This window comes from Convolutriloba macropyga, chromosome 10 (assembly GCF_964194025.1).
Source record: "Convolutriloba macropyga chromosome 10, txConMacr16.3, whole genome shotgun sequence".
Classification (NCBI taxonomy): domain Eukaryota; kingdom Metazoa; phylum Xenacoelomorpha; order Acoela; family Convolutidae; genus Convolutriloba; species Convolutriloba macropyga.
The window spans coordinates 59,551,015-59,573,225 of record NC_134477.1 but is presented as its reverse complement, the minus strand read 5'-3'; the positions used below and the strand labels follow the sequence as shown (position 1 = coordinate 59,573,225).

The following is a 22,211-nucleotide window of genomic DNA, read 5'->3' as shown; positions in this document are numbered from 1 at the left end:
TAATTGTTTGATTGACGCTCAAGTAAATAACGTCCAAGTAATTTAATGTTATATTAATTAATCAATGAGTAACTCTGTACACTTTTACACTACCAAGCTGTGAACAGTAGTAGTTAATATTTAATTCTGACTCAAAACTCATAATTTCATGTTTTCTCTTGAAATTTTAAGCAAAGTTTTTTTTTTATTTTAACAATTCTTAGGGTATTCGGAAAACAGCCCAGAAGAATTAAAAAACCCTAGCTTCGAATGTTTTAAACAATATTTCCAATTCTATTTAAACGCTATTTCAGTGTTTGAAAATTAAATGGGTTGCATATTTTTTTTAATGGTTCAGAAAAAAAAATCATTCGAAACATCCCATAAAAATCCAGGTTTTACAATATTTTTACCCATAAATACTTATCTAAAACTGTCAATTTTAGTTTATCTTAGTTTGTTACAATTCAAAGAGTTTTAATTGTTTTGGGGCGCTGTCTTTTTTTAAGATCTGTTCACACATTTTCATGATTTTTGAAGTCAAATTGGAGTAGTGATTTTGGTCACGCCAAAACAGGAGAAGGAGCGAAAACGCGTGTGGTTTTGCGGCGTGAACTTTTTTAACTCTAATTTTAAAGTAGAGAGAGAGAAAACGGTGTTTGAACAAAAATTCGCTTTCTCACTAGTGATTATTTGACACATGCGGCAATTTCTCTTTGATTTTTACATTTTTTTTTTTAAATTTTTTGGATCGGATTTTTTTCTTAATGGTTTTCTCAATCCATTCATAGTTCATTCTAGGCCTAGTTTTTTTTGTTTAAACCAAACTTCACTTTATCGTTAGTGGTTTTTTGTTCACATGCTGCATTTCAACTTTGATTTTCTGTTTTTTTTATAAATTTTTTATCTGATTTTTTTCAAATGGTTTTTCCAGTTCACTCATGGTCCTAATAGGTCTAGTTTTTTGTTTAGTCAATAAAAATTCTTTGAATTGTGCGTCAGGACTTGTCCTGCTATGTTTTTTAGTTAATGTTTCAACTGTAAAGGGTTGTTGAAGGAAAATTGAACTGACCGAGTGAGAGATCGCCAGCAATGATTCCGATGAGATCAACAGCTCTGACCAGTTTGTAGTTGTCTGGTGAGAAGACTACACACATGATAAGAGCTGTTATAGCTCCCCCTTCACAGTAAAACACTCCCTGAAATTGCATCAGTTTTCCACTCAGGCAAAATTCAAACCAATCCCCCACCCACTGAAATTTTTACCCATCCCCCGCGCCATAATATGGGCAGAACAAAAAATATGTGACTGAGGGTCATCAACATCAACCCCACTGCAATGGGGGCTATTATATGTATATTATTCTGATTATAACCCTCAGGTTAAATATCGACATACTTTCAAATATTAAGTAAATTAATCGAGTATCAGTATTGTTAATATTATAATAATCTTAAAATGAAGAATAGATTGCCAATAATAAATAAGCCAATTTTTTATGAAGAGGAGAAGCAAACAAATTGTTTACTTTACTTTGACTAGGACCAGGAAGAGATACAGTTGTAGTCGCTTTGTGTACGTGTCACACACCACCCACAAATAGCCCATAGCATTGAGAACAGCCACAACAAACACGGAAACCCAGCTGCGCATGTGAAGAACTCTCGCCCCGTAGCATTTGCAGAACCAGCAGATCAATATTGCACTAAAAAATAAACATAGAATAAGGGTCCTTCTAATATTTAGCTGGTCCCAGTTCCGAATTAACGTCCCCAAATATCATAGGTCTATAACGTATAGCCCATCTCAACCCCCAGCCCCCCCACCCCCCCCCCGCCCATCGCAAAACCAGCAGATAAATTTTGCAGTGAAGCAGATAATTCAAATATTTAAACATAATGCTGGCGAATAATTGCTCGCGAAAGACTGGCGAGTTTCTGGCTTTTCCAGGATGAGGTCCGCGCCCGAGGACAGGTATATGCCAGAAGTACTTGAGTCGTGCGCGGACAGGGGGTCCGATGCGTCCGAGCTAATAGTCTGGAAAAAGTATCCGTCGCGCAATTCCGTCTGGCTCATAACCAAATTCGGTGTGTCTTATATCTACACTTCGGTCTATTTCATATGGCCCATAACCATTATTTGGTCTCCTCTTTCTTACTGCAACCAAATCTGGCTACAAACAATTTTAAGACTTACAACCTCTGTAGAGAGGTGATACCAAGAGAGTGGGCTCCAATCGAAGTCCAAGTAAGCTATGTTGAGTGATTGAAGACCTTTGCAAATAAACGCTGAAATGATGATTTTTTCTAAGCAGCTGCTGATTTTTAGCTACTGGCAAAAAAATGCATTGAGAGCATTAGATTTTAATTTTTATTTTTAATCTTCATGATGTACATATAAAATTGCGAGATCATTTTATGCTCGCATTATAGGCCATTTTGCTAATGTAAGGTCAAATTTTTAGTTAGGTAATTTAGTGATTTTATAATTTTACATAATGTTATATTCTTAACTTTACATTGCCTCTTTTACCATATGCATTTTATTCTTATGCGTATCGGACAATGTTCTTTTATGCAGACCCCGAAGCGAACAGGCAAATATTATTTGCAAAATCTTTATTGTTAATGAAACTTGTGGTTCTTAAATAAAAAATGGTCAAAAGAGATAACGATAATTTTAGGGCACAAACTTAAAATTGCATAAAATAATTTTTTAAGATGTCTCTACATGTTTGAGTTTGTCTGGCCCAGGGGGTAGCCTAAGGTCTGTTCGGCCTCGCCCAGGGCTTGGGACTTGTGGTTTGACCCATGGCTTGGTTTGAGTCTGTCGGGTCATGCTCAGGGTTTGCCGCTGATTCTCCGGGATAACCAACCATGTTCAGTTTAGCCCACTTCCAAAAGTTGCCCTGTGCACCGTGATGAACTTTTTTCTTCACGAAAAATTTAGTGAAACGTACAAGCTTATACGCGAAGACTAGTGAGGCTCTTAGAGAACCGAACAGCGACTAAACGCCGTCGAGGTTTACCAGTTTATACCGTTTGTCAAGACGAAAACTGAAACCACTGAGGAAAATGGTCACTTGACAAATTCCCAGTCGAAAAATCGCATAAAGCCCACAAAGATAAAATAAATGCGTTAAACCTCGTTTGGGTATTTGGAAATGACAGATTTCCTACTGGAAAATGTTTACTCTTTGATCCTTCGCTTTATCGGCTAAGATAGCGGTTATTCGATTAAAAATCAGAGCCAAAGTTTACAAATGAAGCCACATGCTTTGGTTAAATTAACCTGGTCAGACAGGAAGAGGCAAATCGGACAGTTATGAACCACAACCCATCGTGACCTGTTTCATCCATCGCTCTCACAAACGAAATGAAATCTGAAACAAGTACGCTTCCAGAGTTTTCATATTCCTTTTCAATATATGACATTATTTAGATTATAAACAGGGAATGTTCTATTTAGAGATAGTTATTGATTTAGTAGGACATCTAGACTTGTTTCATCTCTATTATTCTTATTGAAAAATTTTAACAAATTAGAAGCCATTTGAGGAAAATTTAAGAATTATTAGGAAATATTACAAAATTTTTGAAGGAAATTGAACTTCAATAACAGTGAATAAAGATATTATTTTTATAATGCTGCCTTGTAGTACGAAAACAGGCAAAAAGTTTTAAACAAAAAACTGAATTTTTTTTCAAGAGTTCTAAAAAATGTTCAGAATATGGAACCAACCTAAATCGAGGAAACCTGTGTGAAGAAATCGGATGATGAAAATGGCAACCAGGTATCGTATCTCTTCACAATTCATCTTGTGCTTCGGTTCTGGTCCGTGCTGAGAAAAAAAACAACAATTTGAATTCATTCAACGTCTGATTGTTTTCATCAACAACTATTATGTATTTATAGATGGTACACCCAAAAAACGCCAGCAAAAACCCTTGTCATATGATTTTTTTTGTTTCAGGGGAGGGGCGCGGATATTGCCCGAACAAACAGAAAGAGTAGTTAACATAATTATATGAGCATTCAGAGAAAAACAAACAGAGCTCTCGATCTTAAAACGTCTCTGTTGCTCTTTATTTTTCATAAAAACCTCATTTTCGTATTGTCATGTGGCCTAAGCTGGCAGAAATACTGTGAAAATGGACCAGTACTGGATTTGAACCAATACCTCCGTCTGAACCCTGGGTTAGATATTGTGCATAAGAGAACAACTGTTCCTACCATGACGTAATCTCCATCGGGCGAAGGGATGTCGGCACTGTCGGCTGTGCTGTAGGAATGGACGACATCTCTACTTATGATAGTCTCTATGTCCTCATCCTCATACTCCTCTATATGTGTCAATGGCATCACACTGAACAGCGAGGCACCATCCGGGGCTAAAAACAAAACCCAAGTTCAAGTAAATTAACAGAAATCGGGTCTGAACACTTATCTGACTCTCCCAGATCAAAATGACATTTGATTGTAAGCTATCCTAGGGTTTCGGTTTGGGTGCATAAGAGTAACACGTCTGCACCCGATCCCATCTTGGAAAAAGTGCATTGTATTCAAGGCAATTCCTACAATTTTCTTGATTTTTAGCGATGGTTCGGGTTGAATAGATTAATAACTTTAGCTTAACATGCACCAATTTTTCACCCGGAATCAAAACCCGCGTCAAGGGTGCTAATTTTTAAAAATATAATTTGGAAAAAAAACGTTTTCGCCTGAAAAGTTTATCGAAACTTCATACAACAATAAGTGGTTATTGGATAGTTTTTAGTTACTGTTGAAAACTTTTCGAATTTTACTTTTAAAAAAGTTGATTTTTTAAATTCAAAAAAAAATTTTGATAAGCAAAATACCTAGCTCAGCTATTTTTTTCTTTTTTGTGTTCTGACCACAGACGGTGACTAGTTTAAGGTATTTTACTTCGTTGTTTTTTAACAAAAGAGAACTTTTCGGCAGTTTATCGAGGCTGTCCAGCATATCAGCATAAATTAGCAGAGGCCTCAAAGAAGACAAATGAAAACAAATTCTCAGCCGTAGCTATTAAACTGAATTCTCAAGCAAAGACTGACCTAACGCCATCAACTGAAAAAATTGCTGTTCTAGTAGCTGAAGTTTTGAGCAAAATACGAACAATTCTTAACACTATGTCCGACAGTGACATAATAAATATTGTCTGTAACAGCGCCTCACGTATCTTCAATGAAAAAACTGATGGCCAGAGAATACATGACAGCATAAAAAGCGCAAATACAGCTCCTGTTATTTCAATTCAAACAAACAACTTACCAAACAGCCAAAACTTTTCGCAAAATGGATAAGCTCAAGATTTTGCAATGGAACTGTTGCGGACTAAACAACAAAATAAGTGATCTGATTTTGTTTTCAATAGAAGAAGAAATAGATGTAATTTGTTTGAATGAAGTTAAGAACTGGAAAAAAACAACCCCCCCCCCTCAACAACTACATTGTTGCAAAGGAAACGTTCAACAACGGTCATCATGGCTCTGCTATCTTAGTGAAGAACAGCATTGTTATGAAGCGAATAGAACCAGTGAAAAAAGAAACTGATAGCAAAGGAAAAACACTAAAAACACTCAAAATTTGACTTAAGTTGCCCACTTTCGATGATTTTTGGGTAATATCTGCTTGCAATTCCCCTGAAAAGCCACTCTCGACCGATAAAATATTTTCAGGAAAACTGAAAAATGTCTCCGTATGTGGCGGCTTCAGAGCTCCCCACCATGAACTTAACTGCTCCTACGATTCTGAAAAGGGAGAAAAGCTCCTAAATATTATTGACGGGGGCAATTATAAAACTGCTGAACAACAGTTATCACACATATCAGTCGTTTGACGGAAAATGCAAAAGTATGTTAGATCTGCACTTTTGCGCATTTTAACGACTTTCAAGTATCAGAATATTTAGGGAGTGATCACAAAGTTACAATTACGACACTGAATCTGAGAAAAGGTGAAGTTTTTCATCTAAAATCAAAAATCAACTACAGAAATTTTAAGAGAACATGCAAGAAAATTACACAGATCATCAAATCTCTGGCCTGTGAACTATCCAAAAAAGAATGAACTACAGTTCAGCACTAGTTTAGTTGAATTAAAACACAAATATATGGAAGACTCCTGCATTTACAAGAAAGAGTTCCCCTACAGTGTTGAGACGCAAAAACTGATAAAACTAAGGAGAAAAAGGCAAAGAGAGCTCAAAATAGCAGTTGTCGATCAGTATACATCTTTAAGAACGGAGACAAATTACCGACAGAAAGAAATTAAACGATCAATGATGCGATCAGAAAACAGAAAAAGAACAAAGGTCTTGGAGAGTGCATGTGATAAGGGTAGCAAAGGCTTTTGAAAAGCAATAAAAGAACTATTTAATAAAAACAAGCCCAAATAAAAAACAGCAGAATACCCAAAACTATTCTACAAAGATTGCGTGGCGGTAACCGACAAGGAGAAAAGCGAAATGTTCAAACAGCTGCTAAAGGACACAATGAAAATTCACGAAACAGATTCATCAACAATTTCTGAACTCGCGACACCATTAAAAATGAAACAGAAGCAATAATAAAAACAAATGAACATACTGAACAACTTGGCATTGTGGTTACAACGAAAGATATTGATGAAATCTTGAAAGAGACGAGAAAAACATGCCCTGGGCCGGACAAAATCTGCTATAAAATCCTTGAACAATTACCTAAAAATGTTAAAACCCTTGCATGTCTCCTCATATCTAGCTCCATCATCAACTCGTATGTTCCGGTTAACTGGAAAGAATCCCAGATAAAAATGATACCAAAACAAGACAAAGACCGATCGAAGGCTGAAAACTACCGACCCATTAGTCCTACAAATTGCATAGCCAAAATAAATGAAACTGGTGAGGAAAATAACGTTATGGAATATTGTGAAAGCCAAAATGTATTCGGCGAGACTCAGAGTGCTTACAGGAAACAGCGCATCACCACAGACAACCTCATTAAACTCACTCAGCACGTCAGTGAAGCCTTTCAGTGGTCCGAAATGGTTGGTTTCGTTTGCTTGGATGTGGAAAAAGCGTTCGATGCTGTATGGCGCCTAGAACTCGTGCACAAATTAAACTCGATAGGGCTAAAGATTTCAATTATAGGGTGGATAAATTCATTCTTATCGCAAAGGAATGTGTTCGTGAAGATATACTCCACTGTCACTGATATTGTCAGCCCGACAGCTGGAGTACCTCAAGGGAGCGTAATTGCTCCAATTCTCTTTCTCATTTACGTCAGTGGTTTGCCGCATATAAAAGCCCAAATCTCACAGTTCTCTGACGACTTTGCCCTCTACTATAGGTCACGTTCCCTCAAATGAATTGAAAAACATCTTCAATCGTCACTGATTAGTCTAATTATTTGCTGCGACTCATTGAAAATCAAAATTACCCCAAATAAAACTCATTACCTGATCTTTAAAAACCCCTCAAAGAAAGAATCTTCTCTAGGGCTCAACATAAAAGGAATATCCATTCAGAAGACACAATCGATAGAATTCTTGGGTATCATTCTGACTCCACACCTCAAGTGGAAGGAACATTGCAACTCTGGAGGCTTAGTAACCTAAACGTTAACGAATAAAGCCTAATTTTGGTTTACAAATCCTGGATCAGACCACTGTTTCTGTACTCAAATGCTTGCTGGCTGGATCAATCGCATGCCCTTATCAATAAAATACAAAACGTTCAAAACTGAGCCCTACGAACTTGCTTTCGAAAACAAATATGGTACCAGATTCAAAAACTCAACGAAGAGGCAAACATGAAGTCAGTCAGGGAAATGCAGATGAAACTGGCCAACGGGTATATTCAAAGGGCAATCAAACACAACATACTATCTGAATCAGAGCTGATATATAAGAAACGACAGTGCCCGCTCAACTCTTGCAAAAGCACTCTTGATTATCTAAATTACTAAATTTTCTAGCCGCATACACATTAGACTAGTGGCTAAGAAGACTGCTCAGAATAGTGATCAATTGAACAAAAGGAAGATCAATCCCAGTTTAACCAAGGAAATTCACTATCAAAGATCCTCCTCTTTCAAACAACAGAAATGGGCTCAATGACAAAAAAAAATCAAAAACTGAGAAAGGAAAACTATGGAAACAGGAAAAAAAAGTATAACAACCAACAAGAAAACAGATTGACAGATAGTGCAAACGAAAAACTGGCAAAAAAACCAACAGTTGCGTGGAGCACCAAAAAATGTTTAATAAAGTAAACACACCTACGGATCGAGTCCAACTCCAGCATTTTTACATTTATTTTCTTGAGGCGTTTCCTCCATCCAATGAACTGCATCAAATTTCTAACGTCTTGAAGAAGAGGAAAGTGGAGCAGTTGTCAGCAAAGCGAGGTTTATTAACGAAAGAATGAACATTTCTTTTCTCCGACCGGGTCCGAGTCCAGCTCAGTTGCCTCCAACTTTCCTTATTACAATTAATTTTAGTTTTTTCCGCTATTTTAACAATATGGAAAACAACAGAACAATCAGACGTGTTAAATATATTCGGCCAGCCGCTCGCCTAGTCAATACGGGGCCAAATACAACTCAGTCGTTGTCATTCTCTGTCCATCTCATTCAATTGTCTTCATCTGTTCGGCCAGCTGCTCGCCTAGTCAATTCGGGGCTGAACAGATCACAGCTGTAATCTATTATGCGTAGTTATTGACCGACATTTACGCCTTTTTTCAAAGCCTCTCATTTCTACTTTATCGATGACTATTTTACTATTTTCCTTAACACTCCACTGATTTAAAAAGAAAACGTCTGTAAGATTAAACAAAAACATTCACTCTTGTGCTGCGCGTGGTTTGGTTTCAGTGGTTTTATGGTTTAGGTTAGCGGAGCACTATATCAATTTCTGAATACTGTCACTTTTATATTAATGCATTTTCAAGTCAAAAACAATGCTTTCATTTATTCTTTTTTTCCATCTGCTCATCAATCATAACCGTTCCTTTTTTCTCGTCAATCATTTTTTTTCGACATCGAAGCAGGACTATTTGAAATCAGGGCCACCGATCTAAGCCCTAGCTATAATTGAATCAAGCGGACAGTAACATATTTGAATAAAGGCTGAATTTTTGTAACATCATACATGACAGTTAGCGCGGACCGCTAATAAAACAGCAGAACTGGGAGCTTCGGTCCGAAACCGTTCGAGTCAGTTTGTCGATCTACGTTTTAAATTCGCAACGACTTAAACATTGAAAGAACGAAGATTTGAAACAAAAAACCTGCAGAATCATAAGTCAATTTAGTGCAGTGAACTATTACCTCGAAGAAACAGAACATCAACACGCGTGGTTTCGAGTCCCACCCACGCCCATCGAGCATTCAATACTTTCCCATTCAATTTTATTTTATTTTTATTTTTATTCATCATACTTACCTGAAGAAACTATCACACTGATTTTAAACAATTTCCACGAGGCTAGCCAAGAAAACGATCCAATAGCGTTTGTATACATCAAGTTCAGCCAGCAGAAGTCCTCCATTTTACTTGAAATGGCTGAGTGCATCTGAGGCAGAGAAAGTCTTCTACTACAGTTATATAGAACTTTAAGCCTTAACAAAAACTTCTCGAACTTCTCAAACTCAATTTTTTCAACTAAAACTCCTCTTACTGTGTACATAACTGTGTATATAGCTTCTTTCACCTCTGGTTGTACATAATTTGTATTGTATACAGCCCAAAATTTTCTTATACAAACTTGAGCGAGAAAATTAAAAACAATCTTAGTATGAAAATTTTTGAAAAGTGGAAAGTTCAGTTGTTTTCAATAGAATGTGTTCTGATTTAACAAAGTAATACTACGAATCCTTTTTATGAACAAATACTGTTCCCACAGTGGACTTTCCGTTGAATTTATGTACTTAAGAACTTTTCTGTTTATGAACTATAAAAAGTTTTATCGCAAGAAAACGAATAAAAATTTTAACCGTTTTTTTTCTCTGTAAATAACCTTTTAAACTGTAAAAAACTATAAACAATTTTAAAGAAACCTTTAAACAATTTTTTTCACTTTTCTATCGTTTCAGTTTATGACAAAATCAGATACTAAGAAAGGTCAAAAATTTATTATTTTTGTATAAATTAAAAATTCTTTTAATGACCTCTTTGTAGTTACTTTTGCTTTTTGAGCTTCAAAAAAATTGTGTTACATTATTTAAAGCCAATATCAAATAACATTTTTGATCACACATTCCGTCCCAGCAATCAGAACTTCCGAGTCCCCGGGCGCTGGCGCTTAACGTTTATACGGGTTAAAATGACAAATTTATTATGATCGTATTCAACCTGGGTGAAAAAGAAGGGGTGTGTGGGGTGGGGGGGGGGGGGATCCGGAAGAAAATAAACTGACCAACAGTGACTGGTACGTATGAACTGGTTCTGGAGTCTGGTCGACTGTAATGAGTCATGTTGTTCCTGCTTGCCATACTTCGCAGAGCCCCATGTGCCTGTCTGTACCCTAAAAGTAAACAAGTAAACAACAACAAAAAAAACAAGCATTTGATGGCAATTTCTCCGAACTTCTCAATGTTCTCACAAATCTTAAAATAATAATTTAAATCTGAATTTGGCGATAGTCTCCAAAAATTGACCATTGATAACCCTTATTTCAGTGATATATCAAAATTTGATAATAGTTTTTCACTTTTTAACTAATACGTCATTTAAAACTTTGTTTTTTAATCAAATATAATTTGAGTGCAATATTGGTAACCTTCAATAATCGATATAGATCGATATAGAAATCAATGAATCAATTTGAAATTTGAAAAAAAATCAAAAATAATGTAAATAGTTGGTAAGTTATTTATAATTAATAAAAGTAAGACTCAAAAAGTCATTCAAGAATTAACCTAAACGATTTATTCTATGGTTTGATTTCTGTTATTCAGAGACAAGATAATTGGTTAATTTTGCATTTATGATCATGGCGGAATAATTATCAGAGTGGATTTCTAACTCCACCTTACCGTCTTTACCAATGCTGGCTTCCGGCTGCATAATGCCAGTGGAACATCTGGCTTACACGAAACAACACTGTTCAAAATTAACACGCCATTCAAAAGTTATAAATTGGTTATAAATATCAAAATTGTAGTAACATAAAGGTCGGATTTACATTAAGAGAAATATTGAATTATTGATAACGTGTCAAAACATAAACCGACTAACGTCGGACAAATTGCTGTCGAACGACAGGCGGTGTAATTTAATTCAGTGCTGTAGCCTAGATAAATTTTTTGGATCTTTTCCGTTTATGCCCGGATATTATTCGCACCCCACAGACGCACGTGCCATATTTTTACATAATGATTTAGTATGTAATGGCACGTGTTCTGTAACTGGGGCTGCATAACGTACTGGGGGGGGGGGGGGGCACAAACGAAAAGAATCCAAGTTTTGTTTATGGGTTTTAAAAATCCCGACTCGGGAGGTAATTCAACCCCAATCACCAAATTTTTCGACATTATCATTAAAACACGTGTACAGTTTAAAATGCCGAAATTCGGCAGTGCCAGAAGAAAAAATGCCAGAAGTTGCTACTTAGCCAGAAGTTGACTTCCGTTAACTTTCGTCATTTTAAAACGTGCAAGTTTCTTGCTTTAAGTGTTACATGGTTACATGGCTGTGTTGGAAAGTGTGACTTAATATCTCGAACTGCTGAGCGGTTCTCGGGAAATGCCAGAAGTTCTCAGTGACTTCAAGCAGAGCCACGTAACTATTACTTCACCAATCAACTACAAGGCCCTTGTGCTAACCTGACTTACAATCCTTGTTTGTTTTAGCAACAGACAGGAACAAAGGCAGATCAATTCCATCAAGAAAATCAAGACGTCCAGTGTAAAAAAAGACACTCGAGAAGTGAAATCGAAAGAATGTTCTAGAAGAAAACGGTCAAGCAAAAAATTCGGGTTTTTTCCATTACAGCCCCCCCCCCATTATGGTATACTTACCATAACTGGGGGCTTTAGATTATCTGACCACTAAGCTGGAGGCTATAGTGGGAAAGACCTAAAAATTTTGCTTAAAAACACACACGTTTTCATTTATTGCCTCAAACTTCTTTCGAGAGCAATAAAAAACTGGACTTATCGTTATTAGCTAGCCTCGTGTCTAGAGGTTCACAAAGCCACAAAATGCACACTTTAACCGACTGTCTTTGTATACTGAAAAATTTTACATTTTACACGAACCACCCTAGTTTTAACTTAATGTCAAATTTGCAATTATTTATAAAGAAATTTGCACATGTTGTAAAATAATGCATTAAATTTACAAATATTTGCAAAGAGGTCTGAATATTTGTGTCTCTTATAGTTCGCAGTTGGCCTTGTAGGGTGATTTTACCACCAACATCGTTTAGAGGGTGTGCTTTGAACAACTTTCAATTAAATTAAGCAATCTCTGAGAAATGGTTAGGAAAATAACCCACACTGATGAATTATGCAGAGCTCGACCGGAACGAACTCGGACCATCGTTTGCAAATTTTTGCAAACTTAACATTACTTTGAAAAATTTTGCAAACTTGACCTTGTGAAGAGATAATTTGCAAATTTTTACAAATTTGGCGTTGTTGAGCAAAAATTTGCAAATGTTTGCAAATTTGGCATAAGTTTTGAACTAGGGCATGGTTCAAGATTACAGACATAAGCGTGTCTGGACAAAAGTGACAGCAAGGACAACTTCACTAAACTTCAAATTCGTTGCAAAATTGGAAATATTGGTCATAATTGTCCAAGCTGCCCGCTTTTGAACAAGCGTGAAAATAGTGACAACATTTTGTCACTTTTACCCCGCTCCCTTTCACTGCAAAATAACGAAGATCTTATAATAAATAGTTTTCTGTAGTCATCAAAATCACACAATGATGACATTCATTAACAAAATACATTAAAAAGACTACAAGGAAACCACTATTAAGCCAATCGTCTCTTCGGAAGTGTGTCTCAGAGGAAAAGAAAGAGTTAGCGCATAATTTTAGCGCATTCAAAAAATCAATTAGCCCTCGTCCCATGTTTTTATGTCCCCAATCACAATTTACGTGTTGTTATACTATGTAAAAAAAAATAGCACGTACGCTTGCATGCAGGCGTAAAAGACATATGCCCACTAAGCTGGGAAAGGGGGGGGGAGCGCGAATCTGAAATGGGGAGCGCGAAACTGAAGATCATAGGAAGCTATGACAACAACCATTGGTCTGGCTATGTGAAAAATTTGCTAAACATAGTTAGGAAGCAATCTAAAAATGATGCATACCTGTGCCAGATGGAACAATTCTCCTCCTTGAATACTGGGAAGTGATTCCCATGTCCCTCGTGACCCCATCCACAGTGGTAGTGCCAGCCATACTCTGGTCATCCTCAGACATCACACTCTCCTCATACGGAAGTCTCTGCCGCGTGTTCTCATTCAGAACTAAAAATGAACAAGAACGTTGGAAATTGTCAGTCTTCCGACCCAAGTCTGTTTGCCCCCCCCCCCCCCCCCTCCTTCTGCGTCTCGTGGGATTTCACTCAAGAAAATTTTCTTCGTGTGATAAATAGTTATGCGATTCCTTGTGTCAATGATTGTATGCAAAAAAATTAGCCAACTTTTAGGTTATTTTTAGGGAAATTATTAGGGAAATTTTCCCGTAGGCTGTTTTTTTATGTTCTTTTGAAAAGTCATAAAACCAATACGAAAATGATAATTTTTATGAAACCTTTGTCTGGTTTAGGAGTTTTGTCTGTTTTTAACTACGTAACATCTCACTAGATTAGACTTGACCAGTTTTCTTACCTTTGTCGATAGTGTATGAGATAATTGCGTTGACTGAGGCACAAAAAAAAAACAGTTGAATGAGGACACCAAAATGATCAACAAAACGAACAAACAAAAACAATTTTTTTTCGTCATTAATGAGCTATACGATTGAAGGAGTACGATTGTAAGGAACTCATATAGTACGAATATAGTTCGATATACAGTTCTATATAGAATATTATATTCGATATTATATTCTATATTAGATAATAGTTCGAATATTGTACGAATGTAAGAATGTAACAGAACTATACGATTCCTTCGCATGTTGTGTTTCTTCGTTTTCATTTTGGGTTGTAGAAAATTAAAAAAGGAGAAATGCGTTTTTAAGGTTGAACCAGTTGGCTTGGGAACCATATTGATCAGATAATGACATTAAAAGAATTTACCAAGTAATAATTAATAGAGTTTCCAAATGGTCCTTTTAAATTTTTTGTATCTCGGTCACATCAAAAACACTTATTGTAAAATAAAGGGGCATCAGACCCATTTTGTAACCTTATTTTTGTGCAAAATCATCTCAAAAGCTGAAAAAATAAAAAAAAATAGTCTCAGGTGAAAAGTGCTTAGAACTGCTTTGAAAGTATATTTAGCGCAATAAAGACGCTATTCACCCAAACTCCATCGTCATCAGTCAAATTGCAGCGCTGTGGGGTTCGACATTTTCGAATCTGAATTAGAACTTAAAATCGCTCTACCAATGCTGATTTTTTGCTATATGCGGATTTTTTCAATAATTAGAACCAAAGATATTACTTAAAAACTTAAATTTACAACATATAACATAGAAAATGCGGATCTTTTCTCTTTTGGCGAAGTGTTTTTTATGCCCCCAATCACAATTTATATAACGTTATATAGCACGCTGTTACGTAATAAACAGCACGAGCGCCTGGGGGCTTAAAAAATATGTAGCCACTAATAAGAGGGGAGCGAAACAGAATCGATCCGAAAATGGTCACGATGGTTTGGTGGTTTTCATTCTATTTTTGCCGAAATTTTAACCTTCGTTCCATTTTTGCAAGGGTTACCTACAGGAGTTCCTTTCCATTATATTTTGTATTATTCTTTGCTTGTCTTTGCAAACCCCGTGTTAGTAAAATCCAATGTGACTATGCTCTACTTAAGGAATTTACTTACCACTAGGCGGTTTTACAAACTGTAGTGGTAAGTCAATTCCACATCCATACATGCCCATAGTGTACCATCCAGCAGACACGCCTGTCTGGATTGTCTGGTCGGAGGGCCTTCTCTGTTTCTGGAAACAACGAAACATCCGGGAGTTCAGCCACTGCCCGACTTGAAATTTTTTCCAAAAAGACAAAAAATCATCATTTTTGGCTATTCCCTAATGATGAGCTGATTCAAATCTTGCAAAAATGAAACTTGCCCAGAACATGAAAAGACGTTTGCATATCTAGGAAGTAACTTAAACTTTAAAACACCTTAAAAATATCAGATAGCATAAAACTATGTTGTAGGAAAAAATGGAAAAGAGAAATACGTGCTTGTTCGAAATTTCAAGCCAATCACATAATGGATTACACTAGTTCAGAAACTGTCCTTTGTAAACTTAAAAAAAATTACACTGTATGTTTGTTTTCCATCAGACAAAAACGACGCAAGCCCCCTATGTTTTTTCTTTGGGAGCGTTGGTATTTTCTGTTTTTAAACAAAAGACTTCGTAGGTGTTTTCGGTTTTAAGCGTAAGAAATCGTCGGTATAGTCGGGTTCTTACTTTCGTTACTTTCCGTTTTAAACTTAAATAATCGTTGGGTCTTTTTTTCAGTTTTAACTTAAGACAGTTGTCAGCACGTTGGGTTTCTTAGATTTGGTATGTCCGGTTTTCTGTTTGGTTTTTGACTAATGCAAATCGTCAATACGGTTGGCTTGAAAAACAAGGAAATCATGAGAAATTTTCTCATATTCTTAATTTTTTGTGATCATATCAAGACTCAATGAGTATGATCGAATGAACTGAATCCCCATCAATGTTTAACAAATTTGTTAAATCTTCAACTTGAAAAAAAAACTAAAGAATGAAATTTGTTCAGCTAGTTTGATAAATAAGCTAACGATGAAAGTCAATAAGTCAAACAATTTTCCTTTTTCTCTATGAAATTATCTCCGAGAGGTACGTCTGTAACTCTTGTGATTAGAAAATCTTCATCAAATTTGAATGAATCACCAATAAAGAACTCAATTTTTTACGGAAAAGGCCGGCGATTTCTTACGTTTCAAGCTAAACATACCTAAGGTACAAAACCGATTAAACTGAATCTAAAAGACGAACATACCCACTAATCATGAAGTTTGAAACAGATAATACCAATTCCAAGAAATTGAACATATCAAAACTAGGAAACAAAATTCATCGACAAATTGTTATGTTGGAAAGCGAACATAGCAAACCAAACCTATCGACAACTTCCTACGTGGGAAACATAACATGCCAAACATGTCTTGAAATCTTTCTGTCTCCTATTCTGGACTAATGTGGACTTCATGAAATCAAAATAAAAATTTTCAATTGTTTCGACCAAACAATATCTATGCACTTATTATTTAAGATCTGCCAAAATCAGAAATGAAACCAATGTAAGTCAATTTTTTTGTTTAGAACAAAGCGCAGAATAAAAATTTGTTTCACTATAAAACGAAGAAAACCAAAAAAAGTGCGGAAAAAGACTGAAACAATCAGAGAGTAGAAAAGAGATTTAGAGAGTGAAGGAGAAATAGAAGAAAGTGAGGGTACAGCGAAATAAAATAAATAAAAGGAAAAAGGAAAAGAAATATTGCAAGAAGGAAACAGACAAAACTCGTGACAGAAAACAAAAGGCAACTGAAATCGAACAAAGAGAGGAGAGGTGAAGAGAAAACCAGGAGAAAGAATAGGAAATGAGAGCGATAGAAAAACTGGAAGACTCGAAAAAGCCGAAACAAAGCGTTGAAAATTTTATCGAACCGCTGCGAAATAGATTTGTTTGCTCTAGCAAAAAAATAGAAACATACACCCAAATGATCTGATTGTGTTATTAACGCCGCTCACATAACTATGAAAACTTTCAGCGATAATTTAATAAAAATCGTTCAGTTTCAACTTAAAAAAATACACTGTATGTTTGTTTCTCATCAGACAAAAACGACGCAAGCCCCTACGTTTTTTCTTTGGTAGCGTTGGTATTTTCTATTTTTTTAAACAAAAGAAATCGTAGGTATTTTCGGTTTTAAGCGTAAGAAATCGTTGGTATAGTCGGGTTCCTACTTTCGTTACTTTCGGTTTTAAACGTAAAGATTTGTGGGTTTTTTTTTCAATTTTAACTTAAGACGTTGTCAGCACGTTGCGTTTCTTAGATTTGGTATGTCCGGTTTTCTGTTTGGTTTTTGACTAATGCAAATCGTCAATACGGTTGGCTTGAAAATATAGGAAATCATAAGAAATTTTCTCATATTCTTAATTTTTGTTGATCATATCAAGACTCAATGATTATGATCGAATGAACTGAATCCCCATCAATGTTTAACAAATCTGTTAAATTCTCAACTTGAAAAATAAATCTAGAGAATCAAATTTGTTCAGCTAGTTTTATAAATAAGCTAACGATGAAAGTCAATAAGTCAAACAATTTTCCTTTTTCTCTATGAAATTATCTCCGAGAGGTACGTCTGTAACTCTTGTGATTAGAAAGTCTTCATGAAATTTGAATGAATCACCAATAAAGACTTCAATTTTTTACAGAAAAGGCAGACGATTTCTTACGTTTCAAGCTAAACATACCTACGGTAAGAAACCGATTAAACTGAATCAAAAGCCGAACATACCGACTAATCATGAAGTTTGAAACGGATAATACCGATTCCAGGAAATCGAACATATCAATACTAGGAAACAAAAGACAAATTGCTATGTTGGAACGCAAACATAGCAAACCAAACTTATCGACAACTTCCTACGTGGGAAACATAACATGCCAAACAATTCTTTAAATCTTTCTGTCTCCTATTCTGGACTAAGGTAGATTTCATGAAATCAAAATAAAATTTTCAATTATATTTTGACCAAACAATATCTATGCCCTTAATATTTAAGATCTGCCAAAATCGGAATTGAAACTAATGTAAGTCAATTTGTTAGAACAAAGCGCAGAATAAAAAATTGTTTCACTATAAAACCAAGAAAAACCACAAAAAGTGCGGAAAAAGACTGAAACAATCAAAGAGTTGAAAAGAGATTTAGAGCAAAAAAGATTGAAAGAAGCAAAAACTACACTGCAGATAGAAGAGAGCGAGAGAGAGAGAGAGAGAGAAAGAGAGCGGTCAAAGAGAATGAAGGAGAAATCGACGAAAATGAGGGTACCGCGAAATAAAATAAAGAAAATGAAAAAAAAAAGAAATATTGCAAGAAGGAAACAGACATAACTCGAAGGAAATAAAAGGCAACTGAAATAGAACAAAGAGGGGAAAGGTAAAAAGAAAACCAGGAGAAAGAATAGGAAATGAGAGCGAGAGAAAAATTGGAGGACTAGAAAAAGCCGAAACAAAGCGTTGAAAATTTCATCGAACCGCTGCGAAATAGATTTGCTTGCTCTAGCAAACAGATAGAAACATACACACAAATGAATTGATTGTGTTATTAACGCCGCTCACAAAACAGTGAAAACCTTCAGCGATAAATTAATAAAGATCGTTCAGCTTCAACCAACAGCAAGTTCACCTTTGATACCTCCGTTACACATAGAAAACATTACACATAGAAGACAGAGTGCAAACTACTTCAAGACCCCAATAAAGTCAAGTGTGACGGACGATTCATTCGACACTTTTCATTCAAACTGATTTTCTAAACTTTGCTGAGAGATCAAATGAAAACTAAAAAGAACCTCAGATAAAAAAAAACAAGAAAAGATCACACCACTACAGCTATGCTCAGTTACACCTCGCAGTTTTGAAAACAATTTTTATTCGGAGTGTATAAACTTTACATTTTTATTAGTCCACTATTAAACTTTTTGCAAGTAAAACTAATTCCTTTCGTTCTCAAGCTTCATTTCGGTTAAAAAAACAGAACTGCCAGCAAATAAATCAGTTGAATAAACTTCCAACTCAGTCTTAGATAACGCAAAAAAGAAAAAGTATCAATAATTTTGTATGAAGAATCAAGTTCGCCAAGCAAACACTTTAACACCCGCAAAGCTAAAAATGCAAAACAGTGTTATGGCGGTACTTAAAAACATATAACACAAAAGACACTTTTTCCGTCGAAATACTATACAGCTAATGTGAAAAATTTTAACTGAGCAACTTTTCATCATCAGTTTTATAACGTCCTTGACCGTTACTTGGAGAATCTTGTTTCGTTGGTTGATCTGAGAGACACTAGATTAGTTGTTCAGTGACCACTTTGATACAGCACTTTTTCGGTCATACTCTTTTCACATAAACAACTTTTTGCCATTAACGAGATAGAGAGGGGAAGAGAGAGAGAGAGAGAGAGAGAAAGAGAGAGAGAGAGGAAACGAGATAGTAAGTGAGCAAATAAACTTTAAAAGGAGATAGATAGATAGATAGATAGAGAGAGAGAGAGAGAAAAGAAAGCGAAAAGGGACAAGAGTGGGGTTTGAGAGCAACAAATGAAAGAATGGAAACAATTTTTTTTCTGCTTAACTTGAACTTTGACTGGACTACCGTTAAGGTTCAAAATAACAAAAGTGAAACCAATTCTCTCTCGTTTTAACTCTTCATTTGAGAACAATTTCGGTTATGATATCAGCTGCTTAAATCTGTGAACTGTACTTAGATCACTTAAAAATCAAATTCAGACTTTTTCTTTGAGCCATAGGTTAGGCTAGAAGAAACGAATTGACGGTGTCAAAAATCATTCAATTTTTTTACAATTTTAATTAGAGGGTTCAAGACTGGAAACTCTTAGAGCCAAAATTAAAGAAGCAATTTTGTCACACCTTTAAGTGGTATTTCAAGAAAATACTCAAGATCTTAAAATTGGGGGGTCACTTTTTGCTCTACAATCTAAACAGACGGCGAAAAAACGGTTCTACAACATTTTTTATACATGCTACATCAAACAACCAAATCACTTATTTTGCTGCTTTCTCAAAGCAATCTATACTCAGAAAACAGTTTTAATTTTATTTGTTTTTCGAAAAACATTTTAATTTTGTGGGAACCCATTATAAACTTCATATTCTGATCGTGTTCCAGCGCAGTTATTTCTGTACCATCAATTGATTATTTTGGAATACAAGTTTTTCTTGAAAGATTGTAAGATTTTGGAAAAGAATCTTACAAGATGATGTATCTTCTCGCAAAATTCTAGCGAAAACTTGTTCGCGAATAGAGTAGGCGCATTTTTGAGTTTTGCATTGTGTCTGTTACAATCATTGTCGTATAACCATCTCAGCTGAGTTTGTCATTGCTGAGGACTTTTTGTGTTTTGGACCAAGAAAACTGGTGTGGATCAAATGAGTGATTAAATTGTACGCACTCAGAAGTCGGACGTCCGTGAAACGTATACAAAGACACCGGGTTTTACCTCATTCTTTGAGGACAAAAAGTCGAATGTTTAGACGAATATTTTAAAGCAAAAAAATTGCAAAGAAAAGACCAGCACGGCAAAATTATTTGCAACACGCTTCTTTTGAGAGCAATCCAGGCTTGGGCCTCGACGCCAATGGCCTACTCATTTTTTGCTTCTGGCCTTTAACTTTGACCCAAAATTGATGCTCGACAAGATTAATTAATAATTACCCACCTTTTCTATGCTCTCTCTATCTCCAACTTTGGACGCAGCACCTGTTCCCGCCCCTTGCACAGAGGGAGGGTGGGGGTGTCTCTGGGACTCTGCCACAGTTGAGGGTTGGTATGTCTGTTGATGGAGTGTCGGGTGGGGTTGCCTCGGCATTCGAGAAGAACATTCACTCTCTTGAAGCCGTCTCGCCGTCTCGTTCAAGTTTCGTTTGCTGTGCTTCACCTAAAGCAGACAAAATAAGTTTTCAAACCTTGAAAAAATGACTGCTATAAAATTTTTACTCGGAATATGAAGGTCAAACGAACAAAAAACGGATTATGAAGGTCAAACGATCACTTTGAGAATGTGAAAAAAGTCACCAGGAACTTTGTACGTGCTCATAAAAAGCGTCTAAGACTCAACAAGTCTAGACTCAAAGAGTCGAAGAGAAATACGCTTAATATAAGCATTTTTTTTTCAAAGAAGAACAGGTTTTCGTCAATTTAAGAGCATGAATTGAAACCAAAACAAATTTTGAAAATCTTTTCGTCAAAATTATTCCTAAGAAAAGCAATTCGATTCTGTCGGAGCTACATAGAAACATCTATCGTATATATTTTACTTGCCATGGGCTCAAAATATTTTATACAGTATAAAAACTGCTTCTGCCGTGCTATTTTGTATTTATTCATAACCTCGATTGTTGAGTTATCGCCAAGATTTTCTTGAACAATCATAAAGAAATAAATTCTTATAATCTCGTTCTCGCAGTTAATACAACTTCGAGGTAGTATGATAGTAAATTAGATAGTTTCTTTTTAGTTTTCTATCCTAGCATGCAATATACAAAATTTAGCTGTCATCATTATTCATAATTAATGATAAAAAACAATGATGCTCGATTGAATGATCAAAATCACCTATATACACTTTTTTTTACCAAAACAGCTGTCAGATTGCTTTAAAAAAGCTGCGACGGCTTCGTAGAAGAGCAGTCGCAAAATGCCAGAGAAAAAGAGAAAAGAAAACAAATTTCAGTTTTGTAACTAATAGCCAAGATGTCATATTTTAATATAGAAGATTTCATCTAACATGGGTTGTTTCTTGTAGCTGCCCATAAATAATTTTGATGTAAAGTAAGATACCATAGTTGACCATAAATCGATCAATTAAAGTAAGCAATAGTTATTTTGAAAATTAGTAAAGTACTTTTTGAGAACGTGTGATTAAAAATTATTCGCACAAGTCAGCAATAATGTCACAAGAAAGCTCAGTAGAGACTACAGGAAAGAATGAGCAAAAAACATAACTGACTAAGGTCGGGCAAATTGTTTTCAAATTACCGGCAAGCGGTTGGCTTCGTCAGTATCTAGCCAAGGTTTAGTGAGGCTAGCTTAGGTTTATTGAAGGGGTGTGATGTGAGTGCAGCGGGGGTGCACCCGGACCCCGGGGGGGGGGGGCGTCTGATCTACTAGAGCAAGCTTAGGGCCTCTAAAGCAGCTTAATTCAATCTGGGTCTGACCTGTTTATCCTGTTTTGAGAGCAAAAACTCAAAAATTGTGTGATAACGTCTAACAAAAACAGACCTAGATCTAAAACTAATCAAATTC

At 35.8% G+C, this 22,211-nt stretch overlaps 1 protein-coding gene across 3 annotated transcripts in view; it reads right to left on the bottom strand.

Annotated features, from left to right (window-relative positions):
• LOC142348776 (uncharacterized) overlaps positions 1–22,211 on the bottom strand; it is a 60,940-nt gene that overhangs the window by 18,614 nt on the left and 20,115 nt on the right. Inside the window, exons 7-16 of one of the 3 annotated variants that reach the window (XM_075400273.1) lie at positions 20,626–20,844; positions 14,997–15,114; positions 13,311–13,469; positions 11,023–11,073; positions 10,404–10,511; positions 4,214–4,371; positions 3,722–3,821; positions 3,272–3,362; positions 1,514–1,685; positions 1,052–1,178 (exon numbers count right to left, since the gene is read on the bottom strand). In XM_075400273.1, coding sequence (XP_075256388.1) covers positions 1,052–1,178; positions 1,514–1,685; positions 3,272–3,362; positions 3,722–3,821; positions 4,214–4,371; positions 10,404–10,511; positions 11,023–11,073; positions 13,311–13,469; positions 14,997–15,114; positions 20,626–20,844 — 1,303 coding nt within the window. The remainder of the gene's footprint in view (positions 1–1,051; positions 1,179–1,513; positions 1,686–3,271; positions 3,363–3,721; positions 3,822–4,213; positions 4,372–10,403; positions 10,512–11,022; positions 11,074–13,310; positions 13,470–14,996; positions 15,115–20,625; positions 20,845–22,211) is intronic. The other 2 variants (XM_075400274.1, XM_075400275.1) reach the window with 2 other exon arrangements.